The sequence below is a fragment of the Zalophus californianus genome, chromosome 4 (genome assembly GCF_009762305.2).
Source record: "Zalophus californianus isolate mZalCal1 chromosome 4, mZalCal1.pri.v2, whole genome shotgun sequence".
Lineage (NCBI taxonomy): Eukaryota > Metazoa > Chordata > Mammalia > Carnivora > Otariidae > Zalophus > Zalophus californianus.
This window is the reverse complement of record NC_045598.1, coordinates 188,338,621-188,365,927: the sequence shown is the minus strand read 5'-3', so window position 1 is coordinate 188,365,927 and position 27,307 is coordinate 188,338,621. Positions and strand designations below refer to the sequence as shown.

Here is a 27,307-nt window from a genome sequence, read left to right as displayed (position 1 = left end):
TCCTGCCAGGTGGGTCACCGGCTGCTCTGACGCTTAGCGTGGGGGCCAGGAGCGGCACGGGTCATTCTCAGAACCGAGCAAAAGAAGTTCTGTGAGATACTCTGAACCCATTGCACAGCTGAGAAAGCCGAGCACAAGTGGTGGAGATGGGGTGCCTCCCAGAGCCCACGCTTTTAATCTGCATGCAGTGTGGCCATCTGGCAAATACGGCATCAGGTGACCTTCTCTGGCTGACGGGCAGTGGAGTCGGAATGACTGGGCTTGTCGCACACAGCACGTTTTCGGACCTCTGTCGTCTGTCACGTGCAGCGCACAGGGCTCTCTGGTGGCGGAAGCCTTTTCTCAGACAGGTTCATCTGCCACGCTCCTCACTTGTTTTTGCCTTGGGAGCGGTGGCATTTCTGAGGCTCTCAGAAGTGCATTTGATTCTCAGAGGTCAATAAATGAAACCCTAAAATATGGAAACTATTGCCAGTTAAAATTTCCGGACAGCACCTCCGTAACATTCTCTTTTGGCACCACCATTGTCAGAACTGCGCCCCCTCCCCCCCGCCCCGAACATGTAGCGGAGCTCAGGGAAGGTGTGGTGTTCGTGGACGAGGGCGTGAGGAGCACTCCTCTGGTTAGGGCGTCCGTGTGTCGGGAAGGAAAATACAGCTCTGATCGTCTCCCGGGTAATCTTTAATGATAAGTCTTCAGGAAGTTTATCAAAATTGCAGGTTTGATAGTGAAAACAGTGAATTCTTACCTCTTAGGCAAAACATGCTGTGCATGCTTCAAATAATGAGATTTTAGTAATTTTCTTTAATGCTAGAAAAATTACGAGGGATAATAAAAATTTACTCCATGTTTGTTTCTAAAATAGGCCATACTTGAAATATACTGAATCTTTAAATTCTTCCCTTAATTAGATGTTCCACAGGGGCCAGACAACTCTGAAGGGAAATTTTTTTTTTTGCCTCCTTTAGTTCTAGAAAATGAATCTCAGTTTAAGTGATTTTTCTGTTTTTGTCTGGGTCGCCTTCTGTCACATATTCTAGGAATAACATCCTTAAATATCAAACTTCCTTTTCCACGCCGACCTTATGACAAATCTGTGTCGCAGTCACTCTTCTGTTGCCAAGTGCACCTGGAGATCTGATGTCATGGTACAGCTGCCCCTTTGATGGTACAAAGAACAATAACGCCTCTCTCGGTCTTCTCCCCTTTCAGCCTCTGACAGTGACAGCACCATCCCTGACCATCGCTGAGAATATGGCTGACTTGATAGATGGGTACTGCCGGCTGGTGAACGGGGCCACACAGTCTTTTATCATCAGACCCCAGAAAGGTGAGGTCCTGCTTCTGCTTGAGCAGTCCCACTGGGAGCTGTTAGGCGAGCTCATCCCAACTGCCTCTACTCCTTCTTTTAGACGACTCTGAAGACCAAATAAGTAATGCAGCCAAGTACGTCTGTGTTCTTGGTTTTCCGGGGAAGTGGGGCAACGCGCAGCCTGTGAGCCGGGTTTGAATAGAAGAGCTTTGGGGAAACAGTGTTGGTGTTCAGGCTGCTGGGTTCAGGCAACACACTGGAGTGCTTTCTAGGCTGCTGTCAGTGTTTGTAGTAAACGTTTGGGATTATGTTCTGGATTTTTTTTTCAGGTATACTTTGTAACTCATGTTAAATAAACTCTCTGTTTTTTCTTATAGATCTCAAAAGCTTAGAGCAAAGAACAAAATTAGTTCTAAGGCATGATGTAAAATCAGTGATTAGAACGAGTAATTGTTAGAAACAAGGCTGTATCACTTCGGAAGCCATGTGGGGTTCTTAAAAGGCAGTAAGAAGGGTTGTTTCAGAAGATTTGGAATTCTGAAATAATCAAACAGAATGTTCCCAGCAGGAAAATAGCGTAGTGGTAGCAGGAAAAATCTGGGCTCTAGAAATGTATCCTTTTGTATGTTCAAATGGCAAGTCCTCTGAGCTGCCATCTGTAAATTGCTTGACCTTTCTGTGCCCGGTTCTCTAGCTCTAACACACACAGAGTGGCACCTGTCTTGTATGGTTTAGGGAGGATAAATGACTTCATCTGTGTGAAAGGCTTGGAACTGTGCCTGGCACATGCAGTGGCCATAAATGTTAGCATTGTTCCCGTGGCTGCTGCTACCTGCAGAGCGATCCTGACCTACTGTGTGAACCTGGACTCTGACCGTCCTCATCCGTAAAGAACGATGCCTGCTTTATGGCGTGGGAGGTGGGTCCACAGTGGTGCCCACAAAGTAGCCAGCTCTGTGGCCAGTGGACACGGGATCCCCTGCAGCACTCCCCTCCGTGACCGGGACCATCACAGGGAAGTGGTCCTGAGGGGCCGAGTGCTGTGTGTCCAGGTACGCAGTGTGGAGAGGAGCTAGGCAAACAGATGATGGAGTCCTGAACTCCTGGTAGAGACGCAGCAGAAAGCCCGGCCTACCAGCAGCCCCGTACCCTGTGTTCACAGAGTGGCTGGAGGGAGCAGTTGGGAGCGGTGGGGAGGTGTGAGGCAGGGAATCATTGGAACCTTTGTTTAAAAGTTAGTGTCATGATGTGCTCTGAAAACAATAGCTAAAGTGTGTGGATTCTAGGATATGCCTAATCTAGTAAAAATCCTTATGATCACACCATTAAAACCTATTCTAAAATACAGTTATATTTAGATTTATAGTACCTTTCTTTGTATGAAATATAGTAATAAAGTTGCTTTTAGAAAGGTCTAAAGGCTACTCTCAGTTAAAACTTGTACAGACATAAACTCTTGATTTTTCATTTTGTGTTTTAAGCAGGGGTATGTACCTTGCAAATATCATTTAAATATTTTAGGGAAATTCCTTTCCATGAAGACGGTATTTTGCGAAAGTGTTCAATGTGACATATTGCCTGTCTCCTTTTTAGTAAATAATTTAAAATTTTTTATCCTAATTTACCAAATGTTCTTTATCAGTTTGTGCACACAAAAAAAATAACATTCAGACATTAAGCATTGAATAAGCCAGCCATTCCATGTTTGGAAACTTCAACACCTTCCTGTGTTGGTTTTTAATTGGCTTTTTTTTTCTCCTTAGGGATAAACATTTTGATATCACATCTTGTGAACTGAGATGCATTAAGTTCTTCGTGCATATGACGAGCACAAGTGAAAACGCTTCTCATAAAATCCTAGTAGGGCGCTGGCTCTTAGCAATTTTATGTTGTCTTTACAGAATGAGACACTAGATTCGATAATGTACTTACTTTATTCTCAATCCCAGCATGTTCATTTATTATACAACTATTTTGTAATAGATACCTAATGTGAAGGTATACTCCTAATGGAAATAATACTTTAAATCAAACATTTTTAATGGATTATAGTCAGAAATATATGTGGACAAGAGTACATGAGCATTTTTTAATTTAGATTTTTTTAAATTTCTTTTTTTTTTTTTAATTTTATTTATTTATTTGAGAGAGAGAGAGACACACCGAGAGAGGGAACACAAGCAGGGGGAGTGGGGGAGGGAGAAGCAGGCTTCCTGCGGAGCAGGGAGCCCGATGCGGGGCTCGATCCCAGGACCCTGGGATCACGACCTGAGCCGAAGGCAGATGCTTAACGACTGAGCCACCCAGGCGCCCCTAGATTTTTTAAAAATTTCTAATAAATTTAAAACATGTTTCTACACCCCAGTGCACCATTTTCCTGGCAGTGTGCTTTTAGTAACATGTATGTACCCATATGTCTTCTGTAGATTGTAAACTGTTTAATGGTAAGCAACAGGTACATGTTTATACGCATAACAGGGACACCAGTTCTAAGTGACCTGTAAGTTCTACATGTGAGTTGTGAGTATGCTCAGATGCACTTGATTAGTTCTGTGATCTACCACTATTACTTTGCACTTATAAAGAGCTTTTAAAGGTGGTGTTTACTGGGGTGGAAAATGTAATTAGAGCCACAAGCAAGATATCCTGAACTGAGTTCCATCAGAGTTGCTGAATGACCTCGACCCGTATTGTGGGGCGTTAGCTAACCTATGCCTTACCCACAAGAAAGCTCAGGGGCAGTTTTTCAATTTTAGTAAAATTCTCCTCAGAGGAAAGAATTATGCAGATTAACATAGGGTCATAATTTCCTCATTCCTCAGAAGATTTCCTGTGTGTGGGATGATAATAAGCCTGTACCTGGGAGGGAGGGGAGGTATGCTTCTAAGATGTCATGACCCAGAGTGTAGGAAGAACAGAATTGACAGAGTTGGTTTTGTAAACATGAAAGCACTTCTGTTGGTAAAAGAAACATTTTTTTAAAGCTGAGATACAGGAGGGAAAACATCTGTGACACAGACAACAAAGAATTAAAATCTCTTCTTTCTCGCGTGTTCTTCCAGCTCATTAAGACAAGCCAGTATGAAAATAGGCTCCTTGTAGAAGAGTGGACATGGAGATGTGCAATAGGCATTGGACACCAGCGACAGATCGCATTTTCTGGTTTAGGTTGGGTGAAGTGACGGATCTTCCGTTCCATCCTTGGAAGATGTGCTCTCCCATTTTGTTGGTGTCTGCATAAGTTGTCGGAGGCCAGTGTAGCGATGGCGCCCTGCCCATTGTCCACCTCCTAGAAGTCCTCCTGCAGAATCCGATGGACACAGGGTGTCTGTCCACTCTGCAGTGTGTGTAGCAGCTCGAAACCAGACACAGCCTAAATGTCCAAACAATGGGAAGGAATCACTAAGTGAGGGAGCATGCACCCCTCATAGAGTACTCCACAGCTGTGAAAAACAGGAGGGGGTGCTATTTTCGTGCTAAAAGCCTACACCCGCGTGCACACACATATATGTAGCCAGGCCTGTGTGTGTGTATTCGCACGTTTAAGAGGAGTCTGGAAATCTGGGCGGCTAAGTGACCAACTGTGGACAGGGAGTACTCCCGGGGAGGTGGAGATGTGACTGAAGCAGGGGGCGAGGCTTCGGCCTTTCCACTTCCTTTCTATAATATGCACCTTTATGATTTAGATTTGTTACAGGGAATCTGCATTGGTTAATTTAAAAAACAGGTAAGAACTTTTATTCAAAAATTAGAAGTCAAATGTAGGTTAATATAAAGATACATCCTTAATCCTAAAGGATTTATTCTGGGAAATAAGCTATCTGCCATGGGAATGACATGAGAAGTCGTATGTTAGTCCCATTGTTTGGACATTTAGGCTGTGTCTGGTTTCGAGCTGCTACACACACTGCAGAGTGGACAGACACCCTGTGTCCATCGGATTCTGCAGGAGGACTTCTAGGAGGTGGACAATGGGCAGGGCGCCATCGCTACACTGGCCTCCGACAACTTATGCAGACACTAACAAAATGGGAGAGCGCATCTTCCAAGGATGGAATGGAAGATCCGTCGCTTCACCCAACCTAAACCCCACTAGGTCTTCAGCTTATAAATTTAAAGGAATGTTAAAAACTGACACCTAGAACTGGGCGTTGTAGTCGGTGAGTCCTGCGTTTTTGTAACAGTGCTGCTGCTAGTGAGTGTGGCCATGTTGCTCAGTGATCTGAAACGGTCTTGCTTCCCGAAAATGTACTCAGGATCCTTTGTTGTTAATCAGCTCATTTACAGCCTTCTCTCTGCTCCTGCCCAGCTGCTTAGGAAGTCTCTATTAACCAAGTCTTTATGAGCTGGTCTCTTTTTCTCCCCAGGGAAGTTGACCTTGCAACAAAGAGTGCAGACGGCCAGCGGCCATTATTAACTGACAGTGGTGGTGTAGACAAGACCTGGTCGGAGCCTTCATGGGTGGTCAACTAATGATAGGATCTTCTAGTAACTCCACTTTTGGCCTTCATGGTGTGACTTGGTTATTTTGCCTGAAATGTGGATGTCAGAAAGTCAGAGTGAGGCAGTTTGGATGGGAGTGCAGCAGCGCGTTGGGTGTCACATGCTGGTCGTCTGTGTTCTGTGGTGCTGCGCATGCCTCACCTGTCCCTGCAAACCAGACGGTCCGATTTCTGTTTCACAGATAAATAGTTGTGCAGAGTCACTCAACGTGGGATCCGAGGCTGATTCGGTTCTTCATTTACCAAGCAGTGGTCTGAGAACCTTCTGAGCGCAGGGTGCCCTGCTGAGTGTTAGAGACACCTGTGTGCAGGTTAAGTCCGATCTTCGAGTGTTCTCACACGTGGAAGTGCCCTGGAACGAGGCAGAAGCACAGCAGCACCACCCAGAACCACCTGAGTTACTGCAGGAAGGGCTCCCTGGAGCTCAAATTGTGCTTGGATGGAGGTTTTGTTTTTTTAGAATATTATATCATTCGTTCATTCATTTATTTATTTTTCAGTTGTAGTTAGTTAACAAGGAGTGCATTATTGGTTTCTGGAGTAGAATTAGCGATTCGTCACTTTCATACAACACCCAGTGTTCATCATAACAAGTGCCCTCCTTAATACCCATCCCCCATCTAGCCCATCCCCCACTGAATTGAGCTTTGAGAAATTGAGGAATGGTCTTTCTGCCAGAAGGAAGAGCACCTTTCAAGGGTCGGAATGTGTGAAGGCAGCATGCTGTGTTCAGGGAAATATGATATGCAGTCACCCAGTTCCAGGGAGCAGTAGGTAGCGAGACTGGTAAGACAGGACAAAGGTACCTTCTGGGGGCGAAGAGCTCTTGGGGTAAGTTCTAGGGCAAGTGCAAGGAGCAGAACTGTAGGCAGCAATTGTGACTGCACTGGGTGACACTAATGGACTACCTGGCAAGGCGTCAGAGAGATGGGCGGTAGGTGGGCAGACACCCCAAAGATGGAGATAGGGCAGTGTTGTGTGCCAGCAGAAATGAAACAGTGCTTTGTGGGTTGAGCAGATGTGCTTAAATTTCATCTTAAAAGCCATCGAAAGGGTTGCCTGTCTGGCTCAAGTCAGTTGAGCATGCGACTCTTAATCTCAGGATTGTGAGTTCGAGTCCCACGTTGAGTGTAGACATTACTTAAAAATAAAATCTTGGGGCGCCTGGGTGGCTCAGTCGTTAGGCGTCTGCCTTCGGCTCAGGTCATGATCCCGGGGTCCTGGGATCTAGCCCCGCATCGGGCTCCCTGCTGGGTGGGAAGCCTGCTTCTCCCTCTCCCGCTCCCCCTGCTTGTGTTCCCTCTCGCTGTGTCTCTGTCAAATAAATAAATAAAATCTTTTAAAAAAATAAATAAAATCTTAAAAAAAAAAAGCCAATGAGAGACACTGGAATTTTAAACAACGGAATGACTTGATGAGTTTGTATTAGGGGGGAAATGATCCTCGTAGTAACTTAGCCCAGGGATGGATTAGAAGAGAGGATTAGTTAGGTGCCTGTTAGATTTAAACAGATAGAAGACAGTGACCTGGGAGCTCTGTGCTTCCTGCTTCATGGAAGGACGGTGGGAGAGAGCGTGTCCGCCAACCACCAAATGGAGCCCTGTGCTTTGCTGTGATGAGAGCGGCAAGGGCTGGTGCCGGGAGCCCCGAGCCCACCCCTGTCATGGGTGGCAGGTGACCCCTTGGTCAAGGCCTGCTTGCTTCCTGGGCTGCTCTGGTGCATCAGTCCCTCTGCCTCTGCACATCCCGAGGATTTATTTTCCTTGTATTTGTGTTTCCTAGACAGGTTTTGGTGTTGCTTCTACTGAGCATTTTTATCAGAGGGCAAAATGGCCAGTCCTCTGGTGTAGGGATGTCTTTCACCCACTTACCCCCTCAGGGCTTTGCTCTGATTAGACAGTCCCTTTTATACAATATGCACCTCCAGTCGGTTTATGTGTGTTGTAAATATTGAAAACAAACCACGAAAGCCTAAGATGCACGGTGTAATAACTTCCTTATTAAAGGGTTATTGCTAAATTCTGGACTAAGACTTACCCTTGTTCTCTGATTGCTACACCTAATCTTTTCAAAAGAAATAGGGACCTCATCTCTCTCTCTCTCTCTCTCTCTTTTTCTCCAGAAGGTGAACGGGCTTTGCCATCAATACCAAAGTAAGTGCTGCCTTGTGTATTTTGTTACTTATTTGTGTTAGAAACTGTCAAGCAATCACCATGCTTTATTTTCCATTTGCCTGAATCATCAAACTTCTATGTATACAACTAGGGAAGTAGAAAACAAGTATTTCCAGAAAGAAGTGAAATGAGTTGTAAATCGTGTCATGTATTTAGCTTTAACCAAAAACGTAAAATGACTTTCCCCTTATCTTAAGTTGATCGGGCAGCTGGAGGACCGACCCGGTGACAGCACCAGGGAGGCCTGTTGATGGTTTATACTCAGCACTCGCCTTTTAAGAACCTGAGAATTGGTGCCATTCTGGCCGTTTTACAAGTGAGAAAAGTAAACATAAGTATTTGTGTTCATTTTTTAAGTTGCTGATGTCATGAATTTCATAGTAGGTGTGTTGATCTATAAGATTAAAAAGAATTGAGCAGTGATGCCCGAAGAACTTACTTAGTAACTTCTCTGGGGTCAGCCAGCGTGCAAGGGACTGGGGACCAGAGGAGTTAAAATTGGGAGATGTGGACACGTTGGTAAGTAAGCATCAGAGCCGAGTGCTGGGCGCTCTGGGGTGGAACAGAGTCTCATGACATCTGCAGGCGTTGCTGTTGCTCTGTGGGTACAGGCCAGCATCCTTGGGCCAATGGGCCAGACCCTGACCACTGGCCCCTGCCAGCCCCTCTAGGCTTGCTTCACCACCACTCACGCTCTTCTTCAGCTCTGTTGAACTTCCTTTAGTTACTGGAGTAACTGGTCCTTTCCTTACCTCCAAGCCATTAAAATGCTCTTTGCTCACATGCCCCACTCGTCCTCCAGCCTCTGTGACCTCTCCTAGGCCCTGCTCATCTTTCCGGCTCTAGAAACCTCCCACGATCACCCAGCCCTGGAGAGCACACCTTGTGTGCTTCCCCATAACACCTTCTTCCTTGCTGGAGGACTTAACCACACTTTCACAACTACCTCTTTGCTCATCCATGCCCCCAGGACCTTGTGGACAGCCAGGGTCATGTGGCATCATGGACCTGACCCGGGGAGTAGCTGGTGTGTGGGAGGTGCGCCGTGGCTGTGCGGGTGGTGGAGGGATGGGTGAAAGCAGCTTGCTTTCAGCTTTCAGGCCGTGTGTTTCACAAACTCACTAATGTTTAATAGATATTTATTAATGTCCCACATTAGGCCAGGAATATATGCCCAGAATATCTTCAACTGTAGAGAATCTGTAAGAGATTACTTTGAGGATTAAAATATGCAGAATCATAAACAGATACAAAAGTGGATCAAGACGGTAGTAGGTAGAAGCGGCAACAGATGCTAGAAACAGTGAATTAAAAAGGAAACTTTAAAAGAGTGACATTTGCCACAAATCACAGAGCAGGATACCCTGGGGCGGCTCTTGTTTGGAAAGTGGTGAAATCCGTGCAGCCGTGAGCAGGCGGATGTGCAGCAGCCCCCGGAGACGCGTCGTGGGAGAGGAAGAGCCCACCGCGTGGGCAGCAGGGCGTGGAAGCACACGGCCCGACCTCCTGTCGGGAGCGCGCACCCCGACTTCCCTGTGCGCGTGGTTCAGAGAGTTGCCAAGAGTCATGTAGCCGCAGTAGAAGAGGAACCGGTGATTTGTCACACGGCAGCTCTGGTTCAACCCTGAAGCTCATTAGATCTCAGATGCATAGGGAACTCAGTAAAAGGAACTCGGTCCCATGGCTTTATGCTGAGATCACCGATCCTAGAGGCCCCGCAGCTGCAAACTGAATCTTCCCCGTTCTCGAGAGGGATCTGCTGTCCAGGTCCCGTATTTCCCAGTGTAAATTCTGTGTGCTAGAACCATTTTCTGTTCAGCACTACTATAGTACATGCTTACGTATCTGGAAGAAGTTTTCTTCTATAAAAATGTCAAAGTCACTCTGGCATCTAAAGATTCTAGGGTTCCTTTTCTGTCTCTGTGTTTTGTGCTTTCCAAAAATTTAAAACTGAACTATGCTTCTGTTTTTTAAATGTCGCTAAGACTTCTGGCCAAAATTTTATTTTATGTGGGTAGATATCTAAAACACACCTGTTGTTGGGCCATTTTATGAAACAAGTAACCAGACATTAGGCTTAATCTGTAAATAATCAAAATAGGTATTAAGGTCCTGCCTGCTTTTTTACATGCTCTGAATTTAAGGAGGACCAGGCATACTCTTGGGTGTTTTTCAAATTATGTTTTAGAGTGCAATTTCAATTCCAGGTGTTTCTTTTCCCTCTACTTTATAAATGTGGGGCGACCCCTTGCAGTCTAGCATTGCAGTGTAAAATTTGATCTGACCCACATACCCACCGGCTGCTGAGTGGTGGTATAGGGCTGAAGCTGCTGTCACGAGCGGCTCTCTCAGAGCATCTCAGTGTTCCTCCAGTTGCCTATTGTTTCTAAAATAGTAGAGTGGTCTGGTTATTTTAAGTGCCTCAGGTAGTAGCGCTTAATCTTTTAAAAATCACCCTTGAGAGTGCATGGTCTCCATGGGAAATGGCATGGTCCTGACTGTAGGCACTCCCTGTTTGTCGGCACGGCGCTCACGGCTCTGCTCCTCTCTGTTTCAGGCTGGCCAACAGCGAGAAGCAAGGCATGCGGACACACGCGGTCTCCGTATCAGGTGAGAGGCTCCACCCAGAAAGTTCCAGATAGCGATCTGCCAAGCAGAAACATTCACGGTGCTATAGAAGGAGCGGGCTCTTTATTGTGATTGCTCTTTCTAGAATAGCTTAGAAAGCTAAGCCGTCTGACCACCCAAAGCTCCATAATTTTAACCTTATTAAATGGGTTTGAATATGGCTCAAGATTTTCTTTAGAGGAGATGTGTATATGTAATACAAGACTGTATAGACTTGCAAGTTATTTTTCAGTTGTAATGTCATGTTGACCATACTTAGAGTGAACATTTTTACTTTTGAACTTGCCATTATAATTAATCTTTGCAACTTAGAATGTAACAGTATATACTTTGTGTATTTATTGTTTTGAGTTCAGGAAATGCGAAATGTTTTTCAGTGGTTTCTGTCTTTCACAATTAACATTAAGTGGTGTTTGAATATTGTTTTTTTAAGAGACATAGTTAAGATACTGGCACAAGCAGTATGTTAACTATTTTTTTGCTGGTGTCATGAGTATGGTGTGCTTTCCTTGGTATGTTTTCAAAAAATATGTGCCTTTTCCCCCCATTGAAAAATGTGGGAAATAGAGGAAAGCGGGAATGGGAAGCATCTTCTGTGTACCCAAGTTTGGTATCTTTTACACGTACACACAGACATGTGTATGTGCGCACACGTGAACCCCACACAGACGTGCGTGCGCACGCACACGTGAACCCCACACAGACATGCATGCGTGCATGTACATACATGCACACACGCACGTCTGCAGTCCGGTCTGAGCTCTGTGCTATGTTTGTACAACAACAGCTTCCTAATAACTCCGGAATCTGATAATCTGACTCAGAAGAAACCTAAATCCTATTCGCTTGATTTCCCTTGAGTTAGTTTTTCCTGAAATTTAGTGTCATGCTATTGCCTAGTCGATGACTATATTGTTTCCTAGTGTTCCAGCATATAAATGTACTTGCTTGTTCTTTACTGTGCACAAACAGCCCACAAGCCCTCTCTCAAGAAGTGTTCGTGCCCACCTGTATACACTTGGCAAAGGTACTCTAGTGATGAGCGGTGGGATGTGTCATAGCGCTGCAGTCATTCCCTGACGAGCTGGAGAGCGTTTTGAGTACTCGAGCTTGGGCCCTTGGCCAGTGTCAGATGCCTGGTGGACTGCGGGGTTGCCAGCACGTTCTAAAAGAATAGTCTGTCGCGCTGGCATGCTGCCTTCACCCATGTGCTCTCCTAACCCAGCGGTGATGCTAGGGCACTATGGGGTACTTGGCGTTGGCGCGTGTTGGGCCTGCCCCTTGTTAGGGTTTTTTGGGCACAGGAGATGGGCCAGACGTAAACCAGGCCCTCAGGGAGTTTGTGATCTGGTTGGAGAGACAAAAGCCACCCTGTGCTAAAGTGGTGAGCGTGGCGAAGGATTCTCTCCATGAGCAGGCCTGGGTCCAGAGGAGAGGAGGACAGCTGGGCGCCCCAGGATGACCTGCAGCGTGCCGTAAAGAACGGGTGAGACCGGGGCCGGCTGTGCACCGCTCTCAGAGCTCTTCTCCATTGTCCTGCGGGCCACAAGCAGCTGCACGAGCGAGCCCCAGGGAGCACCCCCGTGCGGGCCAATGCGTACCCCAGCCCTACGCTGAAGAGAGAGTGGAGGTGCCCTGTTAGGTGCATCAGGACTCTGCAGCTCAGATGAGGTCCTCAGAGACCCTTCGCATCTTGTTCCTTCTCCGGTTTTCCTGACCCCCTTTCATCAGCGTCCTCACTGCTTCAGGCTTTGAACCTCAGAGTTTTTAGCACCTGATCATCCTTGAACATCTGGGTTTTACCTCTGCCTGCCACCCATCCTTTCCCGTCCTGCCTTCACTGTTCTCCCTAGCTGTCCCGTAGCCACAAGTCTGACCCTCAGTCCCTTCTCCGTGTTAATTAATTGAATTGCCATCATACGTATATAATTTAAATAGGCAGCTCTCTGGTCAGAGACTTTCAGTTACAATTTACAGTTAGACAAAGTTTAGGTTCCTTAGCTCAGCCCTCAGAGGCCTCCCTCCCCCCCCACCCCCACACACATTATTTTCCAGCCTCAAAGAGCAGGGACCTGTGCTCCACCACCCACCTTCTCACGGCGGGCATTCAGCTTGCTTGAGTTGTCCCGTTGGCCGGGATGTTGTTGTCATTGTTACGTGTCACAGTCTTCCCATTCTGATGGTGACACTGTCTCTTATGTGGTTATCACCATGGTCATCTACAGCTGCCGGAGAAGGAGAGCACTCCATGTTCAGGGCATCTTTAGCGACAGCACCAGGGGCTCCAGAGTTCTGTGTACCCTTGTCACACTACTGCTTGCTCACTTCGGTGAATTGGGTGAGCAGGTGTGGCGTCCTTCTATCTTCCACAAAGACTGTAAAACGTAACATCCGGCCCACCAGGAGCCTGCCTCACACTTAACTCAGAAGCTGTTACCTTGATGCCTAGAAAACCAGTACTGTTTCTAAACCCTTAGGGTGTTTCTTTACGGAGTGGCCTGGAAACCTACACCATATGGGGGTGTTACTGGCCCCCCGATGGAGAGATCCAGCTGCCCCGGGCCTGCAGACTCTGCATCTGCTTCCCCCACAGCGAGCCATTCTCTTTCTTCAGGCTCCTGGTGTGAGGCTGCAGTCCAGTGGCATGCCGGCCATGAGTGTGTGCTTTTCTGTCACGCTTCATCTCGTTGAACCCCTCACGAGCCCTGCAAGATGGATATTATTCCAGTTTGACATTTTCCACTTTGCATTAATTCAGTCAGCAAATACTGTGTGCTGGCTCTGTACAGGCCCTGTTCTGGGTGCGGGGGTATGATGGTGAAAGCAAGGCCAAGTCCCTTCCTTTATGGAGTTGACATTCTGTGGAAGAGACAGACCAGAGACACTGGATTAAAATCTAGCAGGTAAACCGAGAGCAGCAAGGGGGAGGCTACTGAAAACTGTGGTCAAGGGGAGCCTGGCTGGCCCAGTCGGTGGAGTGTGCAACTCTTGATCTCAGGATCATGAGTTCCAGCCCCACATTGGGAGTAGAGATTACTTAAATAAATAAAGCTTTTTAAGAAATAATAGAATTATGGTCAAGAAAAGTATCTCTGAGCGGGTAACATGTGGGCAGGTAACTGGGTGAAATGAGAGCTGGAGCCGTGCAGACAGGGAGACCCCGAGCACTGGGCCCCAGAGCAGGAGCTTGGAGAAGGCAGGCAGCAGCCAAGGTCGCAGGGAATAGGGAGAGGGACCAGGAGATGCAGCAGGTACAGCAGTCAAGACTTGGAAGCTTGGCCAGGGTCACAGACAGCAAGGAGGTGACAGGACTCTCTTTAGTTAGTGTTCAGAATGGTTTCACGGCATTAAAACCTTCACGTGCCTTAGATAGGATCTTATTTAATCCCTACGACAGCCTTACAGGGCCTTTTTCATCTGTGTTTCACAGATCTGAGGGGAGAAGTTCAGAAAGTAAACCAATGTGTTAGTGTCACACCTGAAATTGAAGGAGCCCGGATTGGAACTCAGTCATTATTGCTCCCTAGGTGATACTGTCTTTCAGTGCTGGTTTAGAGGAGTTTCCCTCGGGTACAGATGAAGAAGCACTTGGAAGGTGGAGAAAGTGGAACTTGTGTGACTGCCCTGTTCCTGAAAATTTCTTATCTTACCTGGTCTTCAAGACCAGATTCAGATGTCACCACCTCCTAGAAGCCTTCCCTGACTACTCCAGGACTCCTTCCTCAGAGTATTCTAGCCCACTGTGCATCTTTCTGTTATGGAAAGTTTTTAGATGGATGTGATCATTTTGGAAACCATCTTGTGCACTAGATCACAGCCCCATCATAGGCAAAGACATGTTCTATTTGTCTGCTTACTGACTGGGACATCAGTACTTAGTAACTCTTTTTAAGTGAGTCGATGGATGCCTGAGCAAGGTGTGGAGACAGGCTGGGACTTAGGAATGCAGTTCCAGGAGCTAAAGCAGAAGGAAGAAAGGCAGGAACACCCCGAGCTTGCAGGGACATGGGAGTCACTGGGTTCTCAGATGGTGGCCTGTAAGGTCACCACTGTGAGTTGTTCTGGATGCTACTGTGAAGGATTTGGGCAAGGGGCATGGAAGCTCACCAACAGGAATAATGAGGATCTAGATAACTGAAGACTGTTTTCAACTCTTGATGGATCCCTGGTTGGGAAATGAAGCAGAATCCTGACTTTGAGAGAGGAGGTACCAGGCACTCCTTCTTATTTCCTTGCAAAGTAAATGTCAGTACTTGATCATCTTCATTAAGACCACAATTGTAACCCATGTTGAATATATGGAGAGTTTATCTTTGAAATCTAGACAAAGTTTCCCTGTGGGAAAATAAATGTAACACTGAGAGATTTGAAGAATAACAGCACATTTCTCTGGGCACCTCATTCTGAGGGCCTAAAGCAATGGTTTTTAGCCTAGTTAAGTTTTTGGAAACATGCATATTACAGAGCTCAGGTAGGACCCAGAGGCCAGTGCTTGCAGGAAGGCGGCTGCGAATGCCACAGGGAGGGGCGTGGCCTCCGTCCTGGACTCGGCTTGAGCCGTGAGCGCACGCGTGTGTGTACGTGTGCGTGTGTGTGTGTAAATTCTCCAGGAACACAGGGCAGTGAATAAAGCTGAATTTTAAATGTTTTGAAGGCGTAAACTCTGTTTTTTCTGTTGTTGGGTTGGTTTTTGTGTTGTAGGGTTTTTTTGGTTTGTTTTTTAGACCTTCCGGTGACGGGAAGTACAGGGCCACATGTGGTGAGGATGCCGCCACATTTATGAACAGGGCTCCTGCTGACCGTTTCAGTTACATAAAATGGGATCAGAGATCGTAGAGCATTTTTCTCTTTTGTATTTCTGCCATGAAAACCGACGTAGTGACCTTTTTCTGTCAGTAGAAATGTTTGGTTTGATTGTTTCTGCTGAGCCCTATGTGATGGTACTTTTTCAGTATCTATTGCAATTAAAAAATTTTAACTTTGTAACGGATTCTTTGGTTCAGTTGTTAATCATGCATCAGTTCCTTTACTACTTTTAGGTTTTTCAATTTAGTGACTAAAAATTATTCTAAACTAAAATATATTGAACAAAATAAATGTTATTTGCTTTCAGCTGATTCATTATAAATTTTACAAGTCACTTATATATACAAACAGAGTTTGTAAACTGTAAAGTTCTATAAAATGCAAGGTGGTATGTACCTAGTCCATAATAATTGTTGCCCTTTTCCTCTTCTTCCCGTGGCCTCTGAAATTCCCACCAGGTCTGTGGCTCGCTTGTTGCTGTGTCACAGCCTCGTGTAAAACGTAAGCAGGTGTTTACACAGGAGCGAGGCCCAGAGATGATGCCTGACTTGTTCACGTGCGCTATCTTGTTTAAACCTCAGGACAGTCTTCCTTGTGCTGTTTCCACTTTACGGGTAGGGAAGTTAAAACTCAAAGTTGAGGGGGCCTGGCCCAGTTCACAGAGGAAGTAATAGAAAGACTGATTGAAACCAACGTCTTGAACTCCTAAAACCACTCTCTTTACATTGGGCTACACCGAATTGTTCAGAAGCTTAGGGACTTTCTATGTGGAAGGGAGGACTGGTTTGGAAAAACCTGAGTGTGACTGCATTGTAGTCTGTCCCCCCATTTGTCAAGAATAGCATAGCGGCTGACTCATTCCTGACGTTCTTCTGTGAACATTTGAAAGTCTGCCCTATGCTCCGGTTTGAAAAAGTTTCTTTTGTCTGTTTTACATGCTAGCTTCAATTCTGACAGTGCTATGATTTACAGGGTAGTCTCTGTCTATTGCTGAAAGCTTGGTGTTAACACTAGCTTTTGGGAATTTTTTTTAAGTTCCCTAATTTAGAGTATTAGCACCTAGTACATGTGAAGTTAATTTTTGTAAATTAAGTGCTCTGTGACATAATTTAATCAAATCAATGCTGCTGATTGTTTTTATGTGCAGGAAGTGTAAGTGTTGGATGTTATTGACTTGTTCCTAGTACCTGGCTTACTAGAAATTCTTCTCATTTCAGCAATCACGAATAGGGTTCTGTAATCAGTCTCATGTTAGGAGAGACTTTTAGCCATTGAGAGGTTCACGGTTGTGTCTCCTTCGGTATGGTCAGGATGGCTGATGGTCCGGTGCATGAATGGCCACAGCACCCCACTGTGCTGGCTTCTCTCCACCACCATTATTAGGCCATTTGAACTCTCTTTGCCTCTGCTGAGATTTGGGCTACTGAACCATCTGCCTCTCCTCTCTGGCTTCTAAAGGAATTGAGAAAAATACTCTGTGGAGTCATATGGGTACTGAAGTATCTATGTCGTATATTATAGTCTCCAGAGCTAAACTGGCTTTTCCTAGTCCTAAGCCTTGAGTTGGACTTGACCCCCCGGCTGCAGGGGTCAAGGAGGCCTTGACATGTGGAGGCCCCCTGCAGGGAGCAGCCTGAGACACATCCCAGTCAGAAAAAGCCCACATGAAAAGCAGAGCAGTGAGTACGACAGCAGACTAAACAGGGAATTCACTTTTCCATGCTTTCCAGGCCACACGTATCTGTTACCTTAGCCCTGTGCACCTGTTTCCAGAATGGAGAGTATGCCCACCTTCCCTCTAATCAGCCTCCACTAATAGGTGGCAATGCAGTGCTTTATCTACTGAAGAAATTGTGTCACTTACGCCGTTGTTCCCCATACTCTGGGTCTGGCTAGGGACACCTCTGTGACGCTGTCTGAACATGCTCCTCTTGGGCCCCTGCATTTTATTTCCCGGGTACTGCTTATTAGGATCAAGGGAAGTTTGATCAGATTCAGGCTCAGTGATTTTTTTTTTTTTTTTTTTTTTTTTACAATACATCTGACTGTCTCTCTTCATGACATGAAGACTGACCAGAAGATTTGGTCAGCGTGTGACCATCCATTATAAAGTTCCTGTGAGCATTACACCTGATGGCCTTCGTGGCCATTGACTTGCATGCCTCGATTCTGTCAGGGGCCGCAAAGTGGCCACACCTGACTTCTGCCATGTCTTCGTTTATTTAGCTATTATAAAGAAGGCTTTTCCTTGGCTGTTGAGTTACCCTGAGAAATGCTTCCTGCTGGAAAGACAAGAAAACTGCCTCGTTCATCCCCTTTATTTTCCAGGTTTTTTTAAATGGTGAGTTGCCTCCCTGGCCAGATCTTGTTCTTCTGTGCTTTCTTTTTTTGAGCATCATTATGAATTTGTGGGTTTTGGTCGACCCAGGTTGGTTGATTGCTAGGGCAGTTTCCCCCACAGACGTCGTCAGCCCTGACCCGGACCGTCTGAGCAAAGGAATGGGCCTGAGAGGTACGGTCACAGGGACTGCTGCTTTACTTGTTAGTAAAGACAAGCAGGAAAGCGCTGATCCCCTCAGACGGACCCCAGTATGCCAGCATCTTGAGAAGTCCCACGTGTCATCTCCCACCTTACACTTGCGTGTAAGCCACAGCATCTCCTCCAGACCTCTGGTCACCTCCCCTACCCAGCACTGGCCCTGCCCTGGGGGCGCCGCTGCCCCACCGTCCTCATAGCCACAGCCGTGGTTTCCCCTCAGAGCCATTGTCAAACTGGGCATGGAGGTGAACTCAGTATCCTTTGCTTCTTGTTAACTCTTACAGACTATTCTCCCTCAGAAACGCATGTATCAGAACAAGACTCCCCTGCATTTCTGGCTCACTGCCACCCCCAGGCACCCCTCCAAGTTCCAGGTCATTTCCGTGTCCATGGGAGAGGATTCTTCCAACCCCTAGCCCCTCTGAGCGGGGCTCTGGCCCTCTTCTCACGCCCCTACAACAGAACTCTGCACGAGAGGCTTGCACCATCAGTCTGCTGCTGGAGATAGCCCTTCCCTGGCTTCCTGCCTGTAGGCCTTGCTGCTGGCACCCCACTCTGCATGTTGGACGACCCCAGGTCTCAGTCTTCCCGCCTCTTCCCTGCCGCCAGTCGCCTCCTTGGGGATCTTACCGTGTCTCATGCCTTAATTATACTGGCGACTCCCAAATTGTCATCTTAATCCCAGAAGCTTCCCTGAGCTCGACTCTTGGCAGCCAACTACCTCTTCAGCACATCCACTCTGGGGACTCACGGGCATCTTACTATGCTGAAAAGTGAACCCCTGTTCTCCCCACCAAGCATGCACCTCTCAGTTTCCCCTCTTAGTAAGTAAGTGGTGGTTCCTTCCTTCTGGCTGATCGGACCAGAGTCTTTGGGCCTGTTCTGGTGCTGCACTGCTTCTTACTCTATATTCAATCGATTGGCACATCCTAACGGGCTCAGTCCTCTGAATATATTCAGTCCAGCTTCCACAGAGCTGCCGTTGTTCAGAGGCACACACTCTGTGCCTGGATTGTTGCAGTAGCCTGGCAGGTCTCCCAGCACCCTTTAACAGCCCCCCCAGGAAACCTTTAAAAGCTAAGGCTGATCGCATCACTTCTTTTTACGTGCATCCGCCCCATGTCATTCACAGTGACAGCCAGAGCCCTGACGTGGGCTCCCTGGTGCACACCACCACCGTCAGCATTCCCCACTTCCCCCTCACTCTTCTGGCGCCCTGCCTGACCTCCCTGCTCCTGTGCAAGGGGCCCAGGCTCACCTCTGCAGAGCGGGGCCTGCTCAGCTGCTGTTTGTCGGCCCAGATGTTTTTACTGCCCTCTCCCTCTGCCCCTCAGAGGCTTTTTGCAAGTGACTCCTTCCATATTTAAAGTTGCAGCACCACTGGAAAATACTCCCTGCCCACTTCGGCTCTGTTTTTCTCTGTGGCACTTAGTATTGACACACCAGGTAATTTACCTTTTTGTTTATTGTTTTTGCCCCATACTAGAACATAAGTTGATTAAGGTAGGAGTTGGGGGGCCTGTTTCACTGCTGTAAACCAAGCATCTACAGTGTGCCCCGCTCATGGTAGGTGTTCAATAAATGTAAAGTAATCATCTTGAATAAAATAACATACCTAAATAAACAGAAGAGTCCCAACAGCATTTTTATTTAATGGTGTGGGATAATCTTGATATGACTGAAGAAGAGTTATATTTTTTAAAAACTATTCGCTTTTTAAGTCAATATAAAGAATACTCAGGTCAGTTTCGAAATAAAATAAGCAATAGAAAAATGGGACTTAGCTCGCACTTACGTGGTGGCTGCCCCGTGACAGGTGCCTGGGGAACCCCATGGGACCCTCTCCACAGCTCTCTATGGGGGAAGCCTCTGTCGCTGCCTCATTTTACAAATAAACAAGTTCGGTAACTTTTCCAAGGTCAAAGAATGAGGAGGGGAGCCAGCATCTCAATTCAAATATGTGTCCTTTGTATTCTTTATGTTTCCATAATTCCATACCTAAAGAATGGGTTTAAGAACAGTAAAATGAAGTCTCTCATATTCTTTACTGGGATTCACCATGTTCATATTTTGGCCCACTAATCTTCGCTCAGGTTTTCCCCCTGGAGCCATTTGAAAGCACTTGCGGGCATGTTGTGCCCCTTCACTTACAAATGTTCCAATGTGTATTTCCTAAGACCAAAGACGTCCTCTTACATGATCACAATGTAATTACTGAAATCAGAAAACTGACTCCTGACAGAATGCTGTCACTTCCCCCACCGTCCGGGTGCCTGTCTCTCCTGTCACATCCCGTGGAGCTCTTGCCCCTGCCCTCATCCTCAGCTCCAGGCCCGGGCTGCTTCCGGCCTGACAGCACGCATTCAGGCTTTGCACCAGGCCCCTGTTCTTAACCGACAACCACAAGGAGCTGCACCCTCCTGATGGCGGTGGAAGGTGAAACCCTCAGTAACCAGGTCGGGATCACAGCACAGCGACTGAAATATCACTACGTTGTCTGTTTCTATTCTTCCTTCTTCTGTTCCTAACACGTTGATACCGTCTGTAAGTCCCGGCCATCAGTTGATCCCAGCCCTGCTCTCCCTGGGCCACCCCTGAAGTCCTTTCTTGAGGGGATCCCATGGGGATGCGGTTAAGTGTTGCATGTCTCCTGTGTCTTTTCTGCCCCGTGTTCTCAGCACTGCGTCTTCAAGAGCTACATCCCCTGTTTTGACTTTGGCAGAAGCCCACTCTTCCCTGTACCATACTGTAATTGTTGCTTCTCCGTGCAGCTGGGCTGTGTTCTTGGTGGTCTGGGCAGCAGCCAGCGTCCAGGGCAGAGGCGACTGTCACAGCTGACAGTATGTGAGCGAGGCAGTGAGTAAGCAGGCGATGCTAGGGGGCAGGGGGCTTTTCAGCCTGGGTATTCAGACATCCTCATCGCTAGTTATTGTGTTATAGTCATCTATTTAGGGTGTACACTTAAGGTCTGTGAGTCTGTGTCTTTGCTGGTAATTTGGGGAAAATTGCTCATAAAACTCTCACAAATCAGGATCTGCTAGTTTCTGGCAATTTTTTCTTTATGGTTGAATGTCCACAGGATTCTTGAATTATTTATTTGTCTTTGTGTTTTGTCTTGTTTCGTTTTGTTTCAGTTTTGTTATTTGTAAAAATATCTGTAATACCGTCACGTGGCTGGCTCTGCAGAGCTGGGAGAATCGTGTGTCTGGCTAAAAGTTTCTATATCTAGTGCTAATCTTTGCTAAAAGAGAAACTTGTATTTTAAAATATTAGTATTTTTTTTAAAACTGAAGTCAATCAGAGAAATAAAGTATGCCAATAGTGAAATAAAAGCATTGCAATTTTGTATTTGCTTTTATAGCGCTGCCTTAAAATATGTAACATAAGTTTTCTTTTGTATTTTTGTATGAAATAATGTGTTTCTATTTTTCTCTTTCTTCCTCTTGCCTCTTTATAAAGGAGTCAGTCCCTGCCAACATAAAGTTAAGAAAGCTAGGCGCTTTCTCCCTTTGGTCTTCTGTTCCCATGAGCCTTCTCCTACGGGTACTGCACTCGCTCGCGCCAACTCTCACTAACCGCCACGCCCCGGCAGCGGGCCTAACCGGACGCTTGTAGATTGTCCTGAGCAGAGTGTGCCTTAACTGGGTGTCAGCGTACGGGCTGTCTGCCGCTCAGCAGCCGTACGGGGGCGACGGTTCACGTTGACCGTCTCTGGGCTGCTCTCCAAGAGAAGACTTTTTGTTTGCCTGTTTGCTGGTTTTTAAATGCATGACAGGGTGAGGCGTGGCTTCCTGGTTTCATTTGTGGGGCCAGCAGGTACCTTGTTTTACACTGTGGGTTTCCTAAAGTAGCATGCAGCTGAGTGAAGGACGGTCGGAGTGAGCCCCAGTCTGCTTGTCATGCTTTGCTGGCAGATACTCGGGGCTGCTGCAGAGTGGAGACAGCCAGGCCATTTAGATCATTTTCTGGAAAGCAAAGAGTATTTGTAATAATCAGAACAGGAATTTCTCCAAACACTGCATGAATTTAAATGGAAACCTGACTTGTTGTACAGCTTATGTGCTGGGCCTGGCCTGGGGCTCTGTGTAATAGGAGCCCACGGCTCCCTGGGGGAGGCTAGGCTTCACCAGACACATTGATGACTACTTATCTTCATTTTTATCTGACAGGATGCAAATTCCCTTTGAGGGGTCCAGGCTATTTTTAGCATTTAACTGTGAGCGCCTATCAGATTAATTTTGCTCAGTATGGTAGAGACCAGCTTTACAGAACTGCTCTGGAACTTTGTGTGACGTGTGGACAGGTGGGAACTCGGCATAGTGCCCTTACACCAAGTAAACACACTCACTACTGCAGTTGCTCTTTTCACCTTTTGAATTAGACCTGGGGGGTGATTTTTTTGTTTTCCTTGTGCTTTGACTGACTTGTCTTTTTAATAGTGTGTCTCCCTCTCTCCCCTCCCCACCCTCCTTCCTCCCCCACTCTCCCTTTCTTTGCATGCTACCTGGATCTGCAGATGAAATTAGTGGGGACGGTAATATTTATTTTCACATTTGTGTTACTAATATGAGAATTATTTATTCATAAATATGGTTCAGTATTTAATGAAAGGCAAAATGTGGTTTTGATCCAAAACAAGTATGAAAAAATGATGATGTGAACAAATGATCTCTTAAAAATTGTTTAGGGCTTTGCCGGTTTCTCTGTCATGTCTCAGTGGTAAATTTGAGTTGTATATACACATAGTGAATTCTCTAGATTTCATAATTAAAACTTTAGGTTTCTAGAACAGTTGTCAAAATGGTACTAGTCAACAAGATTAGTTACACTGGGAAGCTGTAAATGATAGAAGTCCATGGAGGATTTCCCAAGTACGGTGTGTGTGTGTAAAAATAATTCTTAGTTTGGGAGTGGGTAGTAGAAAGGAAGGAACAAAAAGTGATTTTTAAGAATCACACACAAACTAGTTAGAGAAATATCAGCAACAGTGATAAGGACGATTCTTCAAAGGTTTGAGGGCAGCACTTAAAAAATGAGAAATTTGAAAGTCACGTATTGTGTTTTATGTTCCCCACTTCATGTGGTGCCTGCATGAAACTCTATACTCTTTACACTAAACTCAAATTAGGGAGGATTGCATTTTTCCTCATGATTAAAGGAGAGAATGCTTTTACTGAAGATTTCCCCTGTGTCATTTCATGGTAGGATTGATAACTTGAGTAGTGAAAGATCTTACCTAAACATGACTTTGGCAAAGCGTGTCTGGGCCGTGGGGCTGACAGCATAGATACCCACTCCTTGGTAGTTACCGGTTAGTTAGCGGCTGCTGCTGGCACGGACCACCCCCCACCTCCCCCCCACCGTGCGCAGGCACGTGACTCCGGGCGTTGTCCTCTCCGCAGAGCCCGAGAGGGGTCTGACGAGCCCAGGGTGGAGAGACTCCCGAGGCCGAGGCTGCTGCAGGATGTGTGATCAGGAGGGAGACTCCAGCCCCCACTGCCCCATCATGTCACCAGCAGCCTAGTTGACTGGTCCTGAGCAAATTGCTTCATCTTGTGTGTCTTCATCCATAAAAGGTCTCAGCGGTTGTTGTGAGGATTACTGTGAAAGCATGAGAATTTGAACAAATGTTTATAAACATGAGGTTATTCCCACATGCTCTATGTAACGAAACCATTTTCCCACGTTTTACTTTCCCAGTTCTGTCAATCAGTTAGGGCAAGTATTTCTGTTCCCATTTTATAGATGAATAAGCTGGGCCTTAAGGCATTAGTCACTTGGTCTAGGTCAGGGGTCCACAAACTGAGGCCCATGGGCAAGATACAGCCCACCTCTTGTTTTTGTATTGCCCCTGGAGCACAGAATGATTATTACTTTTTTTAATGATTGGGGAAAAAATCAAAAGAAGAATAGTATTTTTGGCATCAGAACTCTTTGAAATTCATATTTCAGTGTCCACAGGTGAGCCTTTACTGGAGCATAGTCACACCCACTTGTGTACAGAAGGCTGCTCGGGGTCAGACAGGGCCAGCAGAGACGGTGACCAGCAGAGTCTGAAAGACCCGCTGTCTAAGCTGTGACAGGAAAGAGCTGCTGACCCTGGTCGAGGTCATAAAGCAGTTGATGTGAAAAAGCACAGCAGGGCCCTTCCCAGCTCCCTAGAAGAGAGCTCTTCCCCTGCTTGCCAGGGCCTCTGGGCCAGCACCGCATGGCAGTTACCAGCTGGGAGGGGGGTCCCACGGAGTTGTCCGAGTAGTCTTGTCCCTGTAGAGATGTTGCTCTGTGGGATAGATGCCTCATTCCGACTCCCTGCGGGAGGACGGCCAGGGGAGCAGGTTTTTAGCATTGCAGGTGTCCAAGCCAGGGCCCAAGCACCACCAGGGGGAAGGGGCCCCATTTTTCTGCCCGGCGAGTAGAGGAGTTGCAACAGAACCACACCACCGACCCCCTCTTCCGGGGAAGGTTGAGCAGATCGTCAGCACTTGAGAAGTGTGTGCGCCTGAAGGCTTTTGTGAGCTGCAACCGGCTCGCGTGCCCCAGCCTTGAGCGGCCTCAGGCTGGGTGACCGAGCAGGGGCCTGGGGCACGGGGCCGCTGTGTCAGGGTCTCTGTAGCCACGTGACGCGGCCTGTTTACCGTGCTCTAAGAGGAGAACCTGGCTCTTTTCTCTCCTGATTTCTGAGCTGTCAGTTTCTGTCCTTTTTGCGTTGTCTTCCTCTTTTTGATTTTACCTAACCTTTCAAATTATAATGTTGTACAGGGTTTCAGGAATCCCCATTTTTAAAAATGTTTATTTTGAAGTATTTGATTAATGGACCAGGTACCTTGAAATAGTCTCCCAAACACAGAGGCCCCTATCTTGTGAACATCTCTGGAGCAGAACTCTGCCTGTGTTGGGGGGTGAGGGTAGGTTCCCAAAACATCCCTAGAGGAATCTTCCATAGTTTCATAGCATAGGGTATCTGATCTCACAAATAAAAGTCCCCAGGGGCGCCAGGCTAGCTTAGTCAGGGGAGTGTGCGACTCTTGATCTCGGGGTTGTGAGCTCCAGTCCCACATTAGGTGCAGAGATGACAAAAGAAAAAACCTTTAAAGACAAGTGAGAGTCCCTGTAAACGTTGTGGAGGATAATACGGGATGAAGGTCTGTACCTGAGCGTTGCTAGGAATACCAGCCCACCGCTGAGTGGCACTGGGGTCCTGAGGAGCTCACGTGTGCCCTGGGGGCCTCGGTTTCCGGTCTGCAAAGCGGGATGATGATAGCAGTACCACCTCATTGGATCAGCAATCACAGTTTCTAGCAGTGTCTGCAGTATGGTGCGTTCTCGGTAATGCTGCCCCCGTCATCCGTAAGCGGATCTGCCTTCCCTTATTTGTGCCCAGATCTAGAACTTGTTTCCTTTTTTTTATGTTTCTTTTCCTTGTATCATGGGGGCAGGCAATTTCAGGCTGGCCTCCAGTTTTTCAGGGGCCCTTAAGTGTGTAAAAATAACTCTCATGTCAGTATCATAAAATCCTATAATCCTAAAAACCAGGAAAGAAGAATAGAGCCAAATCAATATCAAGAATTCTTGGAGAACTATGCCAAGTGTTGGAGCTTGAGAGCCCCTCTGTAGGTCACAGTGACATTTTTGTAGGTCTGTCCCTTCAACAGCAGAGGACACAAGCACTGTTAGCTGCAGTGAAAATTCTCTAGTCCTGTTACACCACAGTACATGGCCTACACCCCAGACGTCACCCTGAGTAATTCCCAGACAGCTTTGATATCCCCAAAGGTTCTATATAGAATTCACATAGCATTGAGAGGGAAAAATTACAGGCTCTTTCTTAGATTGTGTGAATTAATTCAAGCATCTGCAACTTGATTTTTCCCAAATCAGGGTTGTATGCTAGCCTGGTATCTATTAGCCATTTTATTTTTATGGCTTCAGAGTTGTTTCAGAGGTGGTTATTTCAAGTGAGGCTTTTCTAAAAAGAGGCTGTCCCAGAAGCCATTACAGTCACTCCAGAGGGGCCGACCCAGAGTCTCAGTAGGCAGGAACCCCTCCGCTGCCAGGTTCTTCCTGTAGAGCCTGCAGAAGAAGCAAAACCGCAAGGAGCTACGATTTTGTGATCAGCTATCATGTGCAGGTCCACACCTCGACTTGTATGTATCTCCTGTAATCCTCATAACAACCCTGCAGGGTGGCTGTGTGTTCCCATTGTCCACGTGAGGGTCCAGCTGCAGCACAGACAGGTGAGGTGGCCTCGTGGGAGGCGTGGGCTGCCCCTGAACGCAGGGACTGGGCCCGTCCAGTGCACCGCAGCTCCACCCCATCCAGGCTGCACGGCCCTGCACAGGCCACATTGTGTCTTTGCCTCCGCTGTAGTCCCCTCACCACGCGGTTGCAGCGAAGCCGTCCTCTGTTCAGCCAATACGGACCTGGTCCCTTCTCTGTGCCGGGCCCCGTGTTAGATGTGGAGAAGCTGTGCTCCCCTGGGCTCTCCGTCTGGAGCGGGGCAGACAGTGGCCAAGGAACCAAGGACTGCCAGCTAGCGGGTAGTGATGAGGGCTGAGGCAAGCAGATCAGGCAGCACGACGAAGAGTGATGGGTGGGGGCAGGTCGGTTGGAGGCGAGGTCTCTGGCTGGGTAACACTTTGGCTGAAACCAGAATTTCTGGCTGAGCCAGCAAGAGCTCCAGCATGTGGTAAGTCCTGGGTGAGAGGCAGCTTCGCGCCCTTCTCCATCAGGCAGGCAGTGACCCCACAGCCATGTGCTGTTGATTGATCCATGGCATCTCCTCAGTAGAGCCTAGAGCCAGGGCCAGGGGTTGGGAACAGGGCAGCGGGGGGAGCAGGCAGGGGCCGGGGGTCTGGCAGCTGTCACGGCCAGGGTCCTGCCACCCAGGTTCACCTACCGCATCTGTCCTCTGCAGGTGCATGCTTTGTAGGAAAGAAGGCAGAGAGGGTAGCGTCTGTTGCTTGTGGAAATTCTTCCTTAGGTAGCTTTCTCAGGGGAGGGTACAAATTAGAGAATAAGGAGAGAAGGCAATGAGTAGACGCCATGTGTGTGACATGTTGCTTCTCTTGTCTCAGCTACTCGTGTAGATTCCTCCTCTGCTTGGTCCTTTTTCATAAAGTGCCTTAGTGATTCCCTTCCGTCCCCGAATACCATTTCCCACCGTCCTTCATTAAGCCCGCCTACACAAAAGCAAAGCTGTAGGCTAGGACATGCCCGTTCACTGAGAACAGGATAAGAGGGGGAAACAGAGAAATAAAAGAATGTAGGGTTGGGGTAGATTGAATGTTTTTCTTTAATCCTCTAAGTAGTGTTACTTAGAACATGTAAGAATGGTAGAGATTATCCA

At 47.1% G+C, this 27,307-nt stretch overlaps 1 protein-coding gene across 18 annotated transcripts in view; it reads left to right on the top strand.

Annotated features, from left to right (window-relative positions):
* PTK2 (protein tyrosine kinase 2) overlaps positions 1-27,307 on the top strand; it is a 255,266-nt gene that overhangs the window by 154,414 nt on the left and 73,545 nt on the right. For 11 of the 18 annotated variants that reach the window (XM_027572051.2, XM_027572041.2, XM_027571983.2 and 8 more), the window contains 5 exons: positions 1,213-1,330; positions 7,937-7,967; positions 10,546-10,598; positions 21,421-21,504; positions 22,478-22,495. In XM_027572051.2, the coding sequence (XP_027427852.1) occupies positions 1,213-1,330; positions 7,937-7,967; positions 10,546-10,598; positions 21,421-21,504; positions 22,478-22,495 (304 nt within the window). The remainder of the gene's footprint in view (positions 1-1,212; positions 1,331-7,936; positions 7,968-10,545; positions 10,599-21,420; positions 21,505-22,477; positions 22,496-27,307) is intronic. The other 7 variants (XM_027572021.2, XM_027572016.2, XM_027572065.2 and 4 more) reach the window with 2 other exon arrangements.